The sequence below is a fragment of the Sphaerodactylus townsendi genome, linkage group LG02 (genome assembly GCF_021028975.2).
Source record: "Sphaerodactylus townsendi isolate TG3544 linkage group LG02, MPM_Stown_v2.3, whole genome shotgun sequence".
In the NCBI taxonomy this organism is placed as follows: domain Eukaryota; kingdom Metazoa; phylum Chordata; class Lepidosauria; order Squamata; family Sphaerodactylidae; genus Sphaerodactylus; species Sphaerodactylus townsendi.
Genome location: NC_059426.1, coordinates 41,589,790 through 41,605,150, shown reverse-complemented (window position 1 = coordinate 41,605,150; position 15,361 = coordinate 41,589,790). Strand labels below are relative to the sequence as shown.

The 15,361-nt window shown below is 39.5% G+C and overlaps 1 protein-coding gene across 50 annotated transcripts in view; it reads right to left on the bottom strand.

Moving 5' to 3' along the window:
- NEB (nebulin) overlaps nt 1-15,361 on the bottom strand; it is a 207,610-nt gene that overhangs the window by 60,730 nt on the left and 131,519 nt on the right. For all 50 annotated transcript variants that reach the window (XM_048486789.1, XM_048486795.1, XM_048486812.1 and 47 more), the window contains 15 exons: nt 15,255-15,359; nt 15,049-15,153; nt 13,511-13,618; nt 13,303-13,416; nt 11,791-11,988; nt 10,520-10,624; nt 9,136-9,240; nt 8,345-8,452; nt 7,155-7,262; nt 6,121-6,228; nt 3,849-3,953; nt 3,650-3,754; nt 2,846-2,944; nt 846-956; nt 200-304 (listed from right to left, as the gene is read on the bottom strand). In XM_048486789.1, the coding sequence (XP_048342746.1) occupies nt 200-304; nt 846-956; nt 2,846-2,944; nt 3,650-3,754; nt 3,849-3,953; nt 6,121-6,228; nt 7,155-7,262; nt 8,345-8,452; nt 9,136-9,240; nt 10,520-10,624; nt 11,791-11,988; nt 13,303-13,416; nt 13,511-13,618; nt 15,049-15,153; nt 15,255-15,359 (1,689 nt within the window). The remainder of the gene's footprint in view (nt 1-199; nt 305-845; nt 957-2,845; nt 2,945-3,649; nt 3,755-3,848; nt 3,954-6,120; nt 6,229-7,154; nt 7,263-8,344; nt 8,453-9,135; nt 9,241-10,519; nt 10,625-11,790; nt 11,989-13,302; nt 13,417-13,510; nt 13,619-15,048; nt 15,154-15,254; nt 15,360-15,361) is intronic.

Here is a 15,361-nt window from a genome sequence, read left to right as displayed (position 1 = left end):
AAACTAGGTATGGCCTAACCAGTAAGAGACCAGGCCTATTCATACCCCCCTCCCTACCTCGCAAACTTAATCCTTTACACCATATCTTGTCATCCTCTCCATTCCAAAGAACTAGATTAACTAGAAAATGGTGAGAAAGTGTGCTATACTGAACAGGAATTCCATGCATGCCCTCCAGCCTCACTCAAAAGGTGCTTACTTTGCTCTGTAGTTTTTGCCCTGTTTTGGCCCTGTGGAAATCTGGTGTATCCAGGATAGAGGTGTACTTGGTCTTTTGCTCATTGCCTACAGCTCGGTACACAATCTGCAGAAAACACAACAATTTGATTATGTCTTCTAAAATGTATCTTCAAATTTCAGTTAAAGAATGTAATCAAAACAGCAAAAGCATACCTAATGCACCAGAAAAGGAAAACAGAAATTACCTGAAGCAATTGCCAGTAGGCACAAAATTTCATATGGCTGGGTGTGGGTTCATGCATATCACCTGTTGAACTGAGCTACCTGAGATAATCTTGCAACATCTAATTGATAGCTAGTAAAATAATGCAGAATTTTACACTGACAATAAAGTGAATGGGCTTTATTAATCTCAACTGATTTGGCAGCACACTTGAGCAGAGTGAAACCAATTCAGCTGATTCTGTAGAGGACATAGCATGAATTTAACACTACTATGATTGCTACAATCATTTCTGACAGCTAGCATGTGTTTGCCTCTAACCTGGGTAAGTTTCAGACATGCTTCATGTTTAGGTGTTCTTATATAGCCAAAGCCTTATTTAAATTACTCTTAGGCTAAACATTTGTTTTAATTATAGGATGACGGAATACATCAAACTCACATCACTCAAATGGGTCTTGAGCTCTTGGATAGTCCTATAAACAGGAGTGTCCAGAACCACTTTGTATCTGTCGTGCAGCTTCTTTGCAGAGTTGGTGTACACATAGTGTGACTGAAAAAAGAAAATAATTCTTTCAGAAATATGTCATCGCTAATATTGCCAACAGTGGAAAAGTAAATTGAAACCTAACAAAGAAAGCTTATGAAGTAACAGCAACATATAACAGACAACACTGAGGCCCAGAATTGTGTAGTTGTTAGATTCAGATCCCCTGGACCTTAAATCAGTCACACATACACAGCTTAATCTATCCCACATCTGATAAAATGGAGGAGAACAATGTAAGCTTTGGGTCTCCATTAGGAAGAAAGCCAGTATTTAAATGAAGTACCCCTGTTTCTCTGAAAATAAGACAGTGTCTTATATTAATTTTTGCTCCCAAAGATGCGCTACATCTTATTTTCAGGGGATGTCTTGTTTTTCCATGAAGAAGAATTCACATTTATTGTTGAACAAAAAAAAAAGAACGTTTATTATGTACTGTACAGTAGTTGTCATCACAAACCAGTCTGTTGGGGTGGGCCAGGCGACGCAGGAAGGGGGAGGGGTTTGGGGGCGCACAAGCTTCCAAACAAAAACTGTGCTACTAGTATGTCTTACTTTCGGGAGATGCCTTATATTTAGCACTTCAGCAAAACCGCTGGTACGTTTTATTTTCAGGGGATGTCTTATTTTCGGAGAAACAGGGTCAATAAATATAACTCCACATGAAACTTTGAGATTTACCATTTAGTAGCACAACATGAATGGATGCCATCGTTACTTTCTTTCACGAAGACCACTATGATATAACTCATTATATGAGGGGGAAAATTTATTGTTGGGTATTCAATAAGATCATAGGAACAGTATGTCAAAGCTGTATCTAGACTTCCCAAGAGACTCAAGTGCACTCAACAGAAAGTCTGGGAGAGGAATATGTCACAGATGAAGTACTAAACAGTCTGTGACATTGCTGGTTTTGCTGTACAGCTGATGTGGCACATGCACTGATACTACTGGTCCGTTTACACTGGTAGCAATCAGCACAACAACTGTAAGTATTAATTCGATATAGCTGTCAGTTGCAGATGTGTACAACTGATATCCTGAAATTATTTAATTGAAAGAGAGAAGTGCAGTAGATTGCACTGTTATGCTGAGCCATAAAGCGGACTGATAAAATTAGAATATAAAACACTTCATTTACTGAAAAACCATACAGGATCACTATTAATAATAATGCTGTGTACTCCCCAAACAACAAACTATTGACCTAAAGTTGCAGAAGACAAAGTGAACAACTGGTGACATTGGGTCAGCACTGCAGGAAGAAAATGCAAATGCTTTGTGGTGGAGTAGTAGTCCAACCAAGGCTTGTAGATTTACATGAGTAACAAGCAGAAAAGATTCCCATCTTTAGAGTACCTGATTTTGAGAGAGGCCATAATTGAGTATTGAATTTTGAACAACTGCGGAGGTTGAAACTGCTGCTTTGTTCAATAGATATCTTATTAAGGCAACCTTTCCATGAACATGGAACACATTAAAGTCCATAATGATAATGAGTACTTTTAGTATTTGTGCTGGCGAAGTGACTAGAAAGAGTTCTTTAATAGGACAGAAGAGGCCCGTGGCTTAGCAGTGGAGCATCTGCTTGGCATGCAGAAGGTTCTAGATTCAGGCTCCTGAATTAGAAGGATCGGGTTGTAAGACCTGAGATCTTGGAGAACTGCAGCCAGTTTGAGTAGACAGTATGACCTTGAGAGATCAATGGTCTGATTCAGTATCAACGTGTTCAAGAGCAAAGTGTTAACACGGATGGATCTCACACAGAAATAGCTTCATATTCTACAATAGTCTGCCATTATTTCACACAAGTGGTACACTGAACAATGTGATTTCAGGTCTCACTTTCTGGCTGCACCAAAACATACTTAGTTAAAGAAAAGAAAACTCACCCAGAGATTACGCAAGTGCCGAGCACGGATCATATCAGGAGTATCATACAGGAAGCAGCCCAGTCCTTTCAGCCATTCCAAGTCCGCTTTGTATTTAATCTGCCAAAAATTAATAGGTATTTTTCAATATACTTATTTATTTGGGAACAGGTATGGCTAAAATAATAAGGTATGATCTACAAGGTCTCCGGTTCAAAACTTGTCTCTGACAAAAACTCACTAGGGTGATCTGAGGAAATCTATTCTCTTCACAGTTTCAATTCCCCACCCCCCGCTGTGTGAAAATCAAATTGCTGACCTATATCACAGGTTATAAACAAAAAGGAACACCTTCAAGGAATGCAAAAACAAAATATACTAATCTAAGAAGATATTATTGAAAACAGGGTGTTTAGTGAACTGCAAATTAAAAACACCACCTGAACCCCCCTGAAAAACAAGAGAAGCATAAAATTGTAAACAATATTCAACATATGAACAGTAAGTGTCTAAATAGACAGGAAAATTAACCGTATAAATGCATAAATACATTATGTCAGAAAGGAGTAAAATGTATATTATAAACTATGGATTGCCTGCCAAACTCTATTTCAAGTAGATCTTCATCAAACCATTTCTGTTTGATCCTCTTTATTCAGTTTCAAAACTGCCATCAGTACAAAATGAGGAGTCAAAAATGGTGCTGATCCTCTCTACTTAAACCCTTGGATTTTCATATAGTATTGAACTGATATTGAAATGTACTCAGAAGTAAAAACGAGAATCAATCTAGCTAGGTGGGTGAAATGCAAGGCAACATCTTACATCACTTGTAATTTCTCCAACATAACGACTATGCACTGTTTGAGGAGTATATGGAAGGGAAATCAAATGTCCCTGCATCTTGAAGAAGTCAGTTTTGTAGATCAACTGAAAGAGAAAAAGAAGGGGAAAATGAGCAAAGGTTCTCTTCATATCAAGTATAATAACAATTTTGATTTTCATCTGAATAAGTGAAACTTACATCACTGACAGCTTCTTGAGTAGCTTTCACTTGGCGGATTTCTGGCGTATCAGGTGTGGTATGAATTTTGTCCTTATTTTTGTGGTATGTCTCCCGATACAGTCTCTATAAAATAAGATTAAGTGTTCCACTTACATGTAAAGTAATAAAGCACAGCTTATTATCAGTCCCCTGATCTACTATGTCTTGCATACTTTGCTCATTTATTTAATACTTACATTTGCATCCTACCTTCATTTCATTATGGAACAAGGTAACAAGAGCTGCAATTGTAAGAAGACTTTCCAAGACATAAGCCCTACTGAATAAAAATGAGTACACCTCATTCTGAGTAGACCTTCTTAGGCTCATACAGAGGGTTCACAGTAGATTTGCCTGGGCACTGAGTAGATAGCCCAGGCTAGTCCAATCTTGCCAGATCACAGCAAGCAGGGCTGGCCCTGGTTAGTACTTGAAGAAAATCTAGCATTGCTAAGTGGAGGCAGGCAATGGCAAACAACCTTTGAATGTTTCTTGACTGAAACACCCAATGGTAAGTTGGCTGTGACTGGAAAGTATTTTCAACCACCAACTATACCCATTCCTACTTTTGTAAAGTTGAAGTCTGAAAAAAATGGAAGTGATGCAGCTGGCAAGGCTGATGTGTCCTGCAGGGTATGTTCCTAAGTCTTTAATGGTTTAAACTCGAGGAATTGGTTTAGAATGTTGAGATTTTGCTCTGCCCTCCTATTAGAAAAACAAATGGGCTCATTTGCTAAGAGTGTTTTCTGCCATATTTATCTTCCATGGAACCTGCCTGCCTTTGTGGAGGCAGCTGACCAGACCATGCGGATCCATGCTATAGTAAACTTACAGTTAGACTACTGCAGTGTGTCCTATGTGGGGCTACCCAGGTGGTTAGGTTTTAAAGGAGGTTTGTAATCACTATGTATTTCTAGTGTGGATTTTTTGTTTGATTTTAATGATTTTTAATTTTTAAAAACCGCCTTGGATATAATAAAGAATAAAATAATAATTTAAAAATTAAATTAAAAAGTGAACTTCAGTAAAGTTGCTGGGTATGTCTGGGGTTTAAAATATCCACATTCATTTCAATGGATTGAGCCAATCTATGGGTACAAAGGCATGCGTATATGATCAAACTATCTCCACCAAAATCAGTATTTTAGGCAAGGGAAGATTCTGTGAAATTCTGATGCCAAAAACACAAGATGGCTGTATTGTACTCAATACTAATATCAAAGGTCATTCACCATTCACACTGTTATCTTCCTAGATGTTCTTGTTTTCCTATTTAAATGTAAATGAGCAGGGAAAATCAATTTACATTTCTTATTTTTCTAGTCTTACTGGTAAAAAAGCACTCAGTGTTAAGTATATAAAACACCCAAGTTAAGAATAAATATAATGCCATCGACTTTATATTGTCATGACAAAGATTGTCATGCCCTTATATAAAGCAGTGGTCCGACCGCACTTGGAGTACTGTGTCCAGTTCTGGTCGCCGCATCTCAAAAAGGATATTGAGGAGATAGAAAAAGTGCAGAGAAGGATGATTGAGGGACTGGAGCACCTTCCCTATGAGGAGAGGCTGCAGCGTTTGGGACTCTTTAGTTTGGAGAGGAGGCGGCTAAGGGGGGATATGATTGAAGTCTATAAAATTATGCATGGGGTAGAAAATGTTGACAGAGAGAAATTTTTCTCTCTTTCTCACAATATTAGAACCAGGGGGCATTCATTGAAAATGCTGGGGGGAAGAATTAGGACTAATAAAAGGAAACACTTCTTCACGCAACGTGTGATTGGTGTTTGGAATATGCTGCCACAGGAGGTGGTGATGGCCACTAACCTGGATAGCTTTAAAAGGGGCTTGGACAGATTTATGGAGGAGAAGTCGATTTATGGCTACCAATCTTGATCCTCTTTGATCTGAGATTGCAAATGCCTTAATAAACCAGGTGATCGGGAGCAACAGCCGCAGAAGGCCATTGCGTTCACATCCTACATGTGAGCTCCCAAAGGCACCTGGTGGGCCACTGTGAGTAGCAGAGAGCTGGACTAGATGGACTTTGGTCTAATCCAGCTGGCTTGTTCTTATGTTCTTCTTATGTTCTTATTTATGTAAAGTCTAACTGTAAATATGCGCAATTGGAGCATTGCTTAATGTTTGCCTGATAAGTCCGTTATAGTAGACCCCAGCATAGTTCTTAGATAATTGTGTATAGTCAGGTATTACATAGGTGGAATTTTCCATAAATACTATTTACATTACCTCGTTGAGGACCTTATTGACTTTCCTTATATTTACAAAAGGAACAGCTTTGGGTCCAAAATTGTAGCCTTTAGCCTTGATATGTTCATAGACTTCCTTATATTTCAGCTGAAACATCAAAAACAAAATCAGATACATATCTTTTCAGGAATCACTAGGTACAAGAGAAGCTAAAAAAGAATGTATATAATTTAAGAGACTATTAACATGTATATGCAAATTCCCATAATTACAGTTAGTTATTTCACTTGAAACTCTCTCCTGGTTCCTTATATTTCTGATTCTCTGTTTCTTATGCATTGATTTTGTTTGTTCATTAATCCTGCAAGTGCTGGGTTTTTGCAGTGTTCTCCTTTTCTGTAAGTCTATAAACTATTTGTTACAAATATAATTGCAGTATATAACATTATGTGGGATTCAGTTTGGATACCACAAGTAGCAATGATGCAGTAGAAAAATATTAAATGTCACATAAATTCGGTAACGAAATTCACCAGTCACCCAAATCCTAAATAACATGTTTTGGAGAAAGTTATGCCAACAGTACTAAATAGGGTTACCATCACTGGCTCCAGATGGCATTTCCAGGAGAAAAATGAAATTTTAAAAACGGCCACTGGTTGACAGCATAACATCACTTTCAGTTAAGTGTGGAAGTGATATCACATCTCCTTAGGAATTGGCCAAAAGTCTATTGGAAAACTATACAGGTGTATTTACACAATCAGAAGGACATAATGTGATGAATGATAATAGTTTGAATGTGTGAATGTGTGAATAGGGAAGTAGGAGAAAGTCTCATTTAATATTAATTCATAATAACCATCATTTTGTAAGGTTGTAATGAGTTTAATAAATTCAAACTATATATTTGTTCTAATTCATCATATGCTTATTTACTCATAACCATTATGAATACATTTATTTACTTGTATAACCATTACAGATACATTCATTCATATTTTTAAATTCTAGAGCAATAATGTAGAAGTTGGTAATAAAGTTTTTTTGAAATAATGCAGACAACTACTTACATCACTACCAATGTGATGGGCGTGTTTAGCATGCTTGAAACCAGGTGTGTCAGCAGGGAGTGTATATCCAGTGGGAAGTGCATGTAAACCAGCCTTTCGGTAGAGACCCTATTCCCAAAAAAAAACAAGATTCACATGAAGTAATGTTTTGATTTTGCAACAAATCCAAATCCACCAGCTAGTAAAGTTTCTGCAGTTGAGTGATTTCATTACATTTGTACCTGTTCCGTGATGAGAGTCACAATTTTGGAAAAAAGACTGTATCAGAAATGCCGAAAGTCAGAAATGGTCTTTTCAATTCACACAATAATGATATTTCTCATTTTCAATGGCCCAGTGCCCTGAACAGAAAGTTTATGAGGGACACTTGGCTTCTCTGATTGGTGCCCATATCCAGAGGTGGGATCCAGCAGGTTCTCACAGGTTCCCCAGAGTAGGTTACTAATTATTTGTGTGTGCCGAGAGGGGGTTACTAATTGGTGATTTCGCCACATGATTTTTGCCTTAGTTACGCCCCTCCTCTCAGCAGTAGCGCGCAGAACTTGAAGCAGTCTAGCAGGAGGTGCACCGGCATGCGTGGCAGCCTGCGCCTGCGTGCATTCGTTTCCCGCCCAAGGACCAGCGCAGCGGCTGCGTCCTTGCCACAGCCCCTCCCAAGAATGCCCCACCCCCAGAATGCCCACCCCCGCCCCCGTCGTGCCCCGCCCAGCCCCATTGGCGCTATGCAACAGTTTGAATCCCACCACCATGGGAACCTGTTACTAAAATTTTTGGATCCCACCACTGCCCATATCCCCAACTCTTCCACTTCCTCTTACTTTACTTGTCTGTTGCTCTAATCTCACTACTCTATCCCTTGGACAAGCATATGTAAGACATATATTACAACCAACACCGAGAAGCCAGTAGCTGTAGGGAACAGATGGAGACATGTAATGGCCCTATGGTTGCAGATCAGGGTGTGAGCCTAGATGACAGTTTCATTGTGTAATGATTTTGTAAAAGATTTTGTCCTTTAATGGTTATAATACAATATTGACAAGGTGTGGATGGAAGTTAAACTTCCAAGGGCAGAATTTGAACATTACTTTTCATTACTATTATTATTAATCTTCTACATCACCATTCCACTAATCCCAATGCATCCTCTCCCCAACCCCTCAATTCAAAAACACAGTCCAGGCACTTACTTCACATTGTATTTTGTATGCATTATTTGCTCGTTCCAAATCTACTGTCTTATCCACAGGAGTATATGTCCCTCTAATATTACGAATATAGTCATGGCGATAAACGGCCTAAGGAATTGACAAAACAGAGCAAAAAATAATGACTCGCACTACACATTCCATTTATTTCTTATATACTAAGTACTGACTATGCATTCAGATCTGGTCCACATTTTGAATGGAGAAAAAATGGTGTATTTACAAGGGAAAGTTAATGCTAGGAAAATATATATTAGATAAACTCAATCTGTTTATTTCTCATAGATAGGGCATGACCTGAAAATGCAATGCACAGATAAATGGATCCAGAAGAAGTATAAAACAAGGAGGAGTGTAAAATAAGGAGATCCTGAAAATGTATTCTTTAAATCAAAAGTAAGATTTGGGCATAGCTTGCAACACCAGTGGTGTGTGAAATAGTTACAACTGTATTGTAAGCTGAGGAGCTCTTGTGACTGCTGAACTCTGTGTTGGATTGCTTCAACTGATTGATTTGATCAGTATAAATATATTAGATCCATTAAAATAATCATAGAAGGCAAGACCAGGAAATTAACAAATTAGCTATAAAGACTGAGCATGATTCCAAATATGATTATACACAACCTCCTGGTGCCAGGTGCAAGATGGAACTGAAGAACTGCTGTTAGGGATAGTAGATGTGAAAAGGTGAAACCAATGCTGAACAGTGTATGGCAAAACAATTGGTACACATTAGAAAAGCTGAGATTAATGGAAAAAGTCAAGCTTACATCACTCAAATTGATACCACTCAGGACATTCTGAACATAGAGTGGTGTGTCTGTGACCACAGTGAATTGACTCTTCTGTTTCTCAGCCTTTGATTTGTATTTGATCTATGAAAAAGAGAAATATGGATATTTTTATAAATTCTTCAAGTCTATAACTTAGGACTGGATTTTTAAAATGCTCTCTCCACCTAGCAGCTTTTCTGCAGATATACTGGATGACCCAGTCTAGCACTATCTTGGCAAATCTCATAAGCTAAGCAGGGTCAGTCCCAGTTAGCACCTGGATAGGAGATCTCCAAGGAAGTCCAGGGTTGCTATGTGGAGGCAGATAACGGCAAACTGCCTCTGTTTATCTCAAACCTTGAAAACTGCATGATGGGTCACTAAGAGTGAGCTGCAATTTGAAGGCACTGTACACTTAACGCCAAATATACAAGCTGTACCCAGCTTTGGTCGTTTCCCCACTTACCTCGACCACCCTTTGCTGCACGCTACTCCCAGCGCGTGTCATTTCTGGCGCACTCTCAGGCTTCCCCACGACCCCGCGATCAAAAGGCGCCATTTTGAGGAGCGCCAGGAATGACGTGCGCTGAGGGGGCGCGACAGCAGCAGTGTCGGCGTGGCTGCGTTGTTGCCGCCCCTGTAGTGGGGAGTGCCGGGGGACCCCGCGCTACTTGGGGAGAGTAGCGCGCAGCAGCAGGTAAGTGGGGAAACGACCTTTCTTGGAGACCCCCCTCCCAAAAGAAAATTGTAGAGAAAAACAGGTTGATGCTCCTTCACAAATTAATGCCCAATGAATGTGATATACAAACAGCAGTTCCATGTAGGGAAAATACTGGTGCTGAAAGTTGATCAAGCAAGTGGCCTATATGACTATTCTACCATATCCACACCATCTGAGAACTGATGACTACCCATAGATTCTTAAAATACATGCTTCTGAAGAGGTAAGTTTGTTCACAGAACATTACTTACATACTGGCAAGCTGAACACAGCGTGCAAACTTTTTTGATTGGCACTGATTTGACATGTGCCCACAGTAACATAGATTTTTTATGGGGTGGGTTCGGTGACTGAGGGCTTTCCGGCTGTTCCATTCCATGCATTGTTTCAAGCAAGCTGGACATGTAATGGGAGGGGTTTGAACCCGAGAACCCCCACCCTCTACTGACATCCCTGTGTGCCCAGATCTAAACCCTGTTCAGAATAAAGATGAGAGGAAATTTGTGAATTCATCCACCATTTCCTGGACCGTTTTTGTTCTAAAACGATCCTCTTGGGCCCTAGTGTTTTGGGGACAGAACTAGGAAGGCACTAGGACACAAGCAGTATAGTAAGAAAACCAGAGCAGAGACCAAGCTGTTGTTAAAAGGCCATACTTACATCATTGCGAAGATCATAGGCATGTTTGGCATGGAGAATTTCAGGAGTGTCCCAAACAAAGCACCCTATGCCTTTGAGCCAATTGAGGTCATCTTTATACGCAATCTAAGTTATTAGAGGGACAAGAAAGCAAAACAATGAGAATAAAATAGGAAGAAGTTTTACATAATAATCAAACTTTTTATTCGTCATCTAATTTTGTAGATCATGGTGATTTTATTAAGTGTCTCCTAATCAGTTTAGTATCAAACAATTTATTTGGGGAAGCAAACCTCCTTGACAATATTGTCCCAACTATTCTTTGAGAGAACTGTAGGCTAAAGGCTAGAAATATGGCTACATTATGGTAAAACAACTGTAGAAGCCAAAACTGACAACTTGCCACTAAGGTTCCTCAGTAGCTTACTGATTTTCTTCCTGCCAACAAGGCATAGGCCTTCTTGACTCTAGGCCTCATGTGTAGTTTTGCCCCAGTCCTGCTTCCTATTTAGCTTCTCCTTTCCTTACAGCTCTGTTTCCTCAGGTTTCTCAGCAAACTAAATTTTTTATTTCACCTACTATAGCCATTGTCTCTTGACCAGCCTTGTGGGTATTTGTCTCCCCCTTATCCCACAATATATAGACTCCCACAATCTGGTCTTAAATTCTATCTTCTCAGAAACCCCTGCTAAAATCCCCTTCTTTTTCTCTTCCTGATCTTCGTTTAGATCCTCTTTATCAGTCTATTGTCTACCCTACTGTCTTCTTCTGATTACTTATCTCTGGGTTCCGCTGTCCTTAACATCTTAAAAAAACCTTGATTCCTCTGTACCCTGCTTCTACAGTTGAATGACAACTAAAGGAAAGGGAGATCAAAATATTCCTAATTTGAAAGAACAGCCGCGACTTACTGCGGCAGCCATTGCTGGTGGGAAGGGACAGCCTCCGTAAGCTGCCTCCTTCCCACGCTCACGAGGCTTTGGCTTCCCAGAAACGCGGGCCTGGCAAGCCTGGCAAGCCAAGCAGTGACACTGGGTGCCCTGACGTCACCAGGGGGACCACAAACCATTATTATTTTAGCTTGTATTTAGTGAACCACCAGGTCACTATTTAGTGACGTCACCAGGGAGAACCACAAACCATTATTATTTTAGCTTGTATTTAGTGACCCCAGTTATGAGGCATCCAAAGATAGCATTTTGCACCACCAAAGGTCCTTTTTCTTAAGCTATAATGCAATATTTCATGCTGAAGTTTTCTTCAGTACAGACACAATAAAGTTGCTGACTTACATCACTAAGCTGGTCATTGACTTTTCGAGCATGAGCATGGGCATGAGGATCTGCAATGTTGGCCCACTCATGGAGACGGAGACGATAATCAATTTCACTAACTTTCTTCTGAGTGTCCTTAGCAGACACAATGTCAACCATGTCTGGGACAATGTTGATTTTGGCCTTGTTCTTTTCATACGTTTCTCTGTATAACCGCTATAAAGTGAACATAATGAAATTAGTCACAATTTTTAAAACCTCATATTGGAAAGGTTGTCGCCCCCAGTTCGTTTTCTAAGAAAAGAGAAAATTATTAGAGTAATTGTAAATTAATAATATATATTTGTTTTAGGATTTTATACTCTCCTCCCCTCCACACCCTCACTAAACTGTACACAGGGAAGCTTTTAAAAATAAAGATCACAAGAATTATAATACCAATATAATTAGGAAAAGTAAGGGAACATATGTCTGACAACGACAATGCATGACAGCTAGTTCTCTCAGGTCCTTTCTGCACAGCAGAAATAAAGCATCTTGAGCATGTGAAAAGAAGCGTTTTTGGGAGGAACTCCATACAACTTTTCCCCCAAAATATCTTCAAGATGGTTTATTTCAGCTCAATCAGGGTATTTTTGGAAACACTAAACTAGTTATCTTTTTTTTCTGAAGCTGGCTTAAAGTTGTCTCCTGCTTGCTGTACAAGCTCTGAAGATGACTTATTTCTCCACCCGGTCACATAACTCTCACTTTCAGTTTCTCTCTTCCTCGCACCCAACATTTTTTGCCGGTTAACACCTCTGTGCTGCCAGCCATTTGCTATTTCAGTACCTAACTGCTAGCTCCTGATACCCTGTTTCATCTGCGGGACTTACAGAGTTTCCGCAGGGCCTGGAAGACGGACCTGTTCCACCAGGCATTTGGCCAGCTTGGTTAAAAATATATCTACCATGTCATCTGAGGGGGAGGAGGGTAGCCAGATGTCATCCACATTTTTAAATGGGTTCTGTTTTTATGTAATTGATATTTAAATTATGTTTTAATGTATGTTTTAACCTTGTTGTGAACCGCCCTGAGCCCTCAGGGGGAGGACGGTATATAAAATTAATTAATAATAAATAAATAGGTAACTAATTTACGACTTTTAAGTGTCTTTTCTTTTAAAAAAAAAGTCAAAGCAGGAAATACGGACCATTGCACTAGAGGCAAAGCAATTACAAACATTCATGAGATATGGAAAATTATCCTTGCTCATGTTTAGCCCTTTTTATAACTGAAGCAGACTGGAAGTAGCCTGAGGAGGTTACTTTCTTTGTTCATTAGGTAGTTTTGTTATCTTCTGTAGACGTCTATCGCTACCAATATGCTCTGCTTGAATGTTTGTAAATAAGACAGATACTGCAAAACATAACACAATATTGCTGAACTTTCTATCACTCAGTGAAATCATATCTCATTACCTATAACTAGTGTCTGGACCTTGCCTGGTATAAAATAGTGCGCTGTTTATTGAATTTTTAAAAAACTTACATCAAGATTCAGCTTGCCAACTCTTAGGCATCTTGCAGTATTTGGATCATCTTGAACTCCTCTTGGAAGAGTGTAAAGTGCTTTGAACTTATCATATTCCTCCCGATACTTTACCTGTACAGAAAGAAAATGAAAAATCAGGTTGCTGATGATCACATAGTATTTGTATGGCTAATTCATCAATACATAGCTTGAATGCAGTACTTACAATACTAGCGTTATGCTTCAGTTCTTTGGCACGAACAAACGGCACGGCATCAGGAGGCAATGTAAAGCCAACAGGCTTCGCTTTTTCCCAGGCTTCCTTGTACAGGTTCTGAAGAGAGGAGAGCATTTTTTTTTAAAAAAAAATCTCTACATAAAACTGAAAAAACTCTCCTCAATAAAGTATAATATTTACTGTGGTAATAAGCAAAGATTAGTTACTTTTCATTTTACAATTAGCCTCAGAGTTATCCATCCATGGAGATCATTCGCCCTTGGCAATTATCATTTTTAGGTTTGGTTTACAATGCTCCTCAATTTTGCCACAGAAGCTAATGGTTACTGCTATTAAAATCTGATTTATATGCTACCCCATGGAGACTAGACTCCAACTGCTGGGTTTTAACAGAAGTGATCTGAAAGTATTGGTAAGATCAGCAGCACGCTCTGTGATGAATCTATATAACTTGGACTTTATCAGCATCACAAAGAGAGTTCATAGAGCAGTGGTGGCGAACCTTTGGCACTCCAGATGTTATGGACTACAATTCCCATCAGCTGATGGGTGTTGTAGTCCATAACATCTGGAGTGCCAAAGGTTTGCCACCACTGTTATAGAGGTAATCCCATGCTCCTCACACTCGTTGGTTCACTGGGATGCCAGTCATAACCTCCTGTTTCCCTGGTCATCAGCCAGCCTCTTCCATTGCTTTCTCTGCAGGTCATGTGGTGGCAGTTCCTTCCTCTCCTTCTGCCCATCCCTTGTATGCTGTTCTCATATTCCATTCCATCGTTGGAATTACATCTATAAATGCCGCTGAGCTGGACTACAGAAGTCCAATTGGCCATGCTGGCAGGGGCTGATGGGAATTGTAGTCCATAACATCTGGAGTGCCAAAGGTTCGCCAACACGGTCATAGGGTATGATATGATCGCCTTTATACTTAGGATTGTCTTACCCAAAGGTGCCCTTAGCATGTTTGGATTTTTTAAATTGTTATTTGATATGGTGGTGTAAAGTGCCATCAAGCAACAGCTAACTTATGATGACCCCATAGGTTTTTCAAGGCAAGAGATTTTTGGAGGTGGTTTGACATAGCCTGCCTCAGCATGGGCTGAGAGAGTTCTGAGGGAACTGTAATAGGTCCACGGTCACCCAACAGGCTTCATATCAAAGAGTAGAGGGCTTTTGCCTCGTACAAAGAGGCTCTTAAGAATCAAGTTATGCTTCTCAATAACAATCAAGTTCATGTTTTTGCTCTGATCTTCTATGATGGAGAATGCCCATAGTTGTGGGACAATGAGAGAAAATTATTTTTTCTCTTAGATATCCTGGTTGTAACACAGTTGGTGATATATAGAGGCAGTCTGGTTTGACAGGACATACGGTCAGAGGAAGTCTCTTAGATATACCGAATCAGCATACTTGCTTTCATGCAAGTATGTATATGTGTTGTTTAATGTATACCTAAAAAGTATTGACAGGACCACAAAGAATAGGAAGAGTCATCCACCCCTGAAAAGTAAAGTTACCAAACTTACCTGGCTATAAAGGTGCTTCAGGTTCTGAATCCTGTCATGGTCTACTGTTTCCAGTACTGTAGTATATTGGTCCTTTGTTTTATGGTAGTCTTCTTTATATTTGAGCTATATCGGAGACATATTTATCAATTAAATAATTTGGTGTGCACCACAAAAAAGAATGAAAAGGAAGGAATGAAGGAGGATACATGAGGAGAATGACTCACATCACTAGAATTGATACCACTTTGGAGTGCAGTTAGATAAACTGGGGTGTCAAGAACCACACCATAATTCTTGAAATTATCTATTCCTGCTTTTGTGTACTTTATCT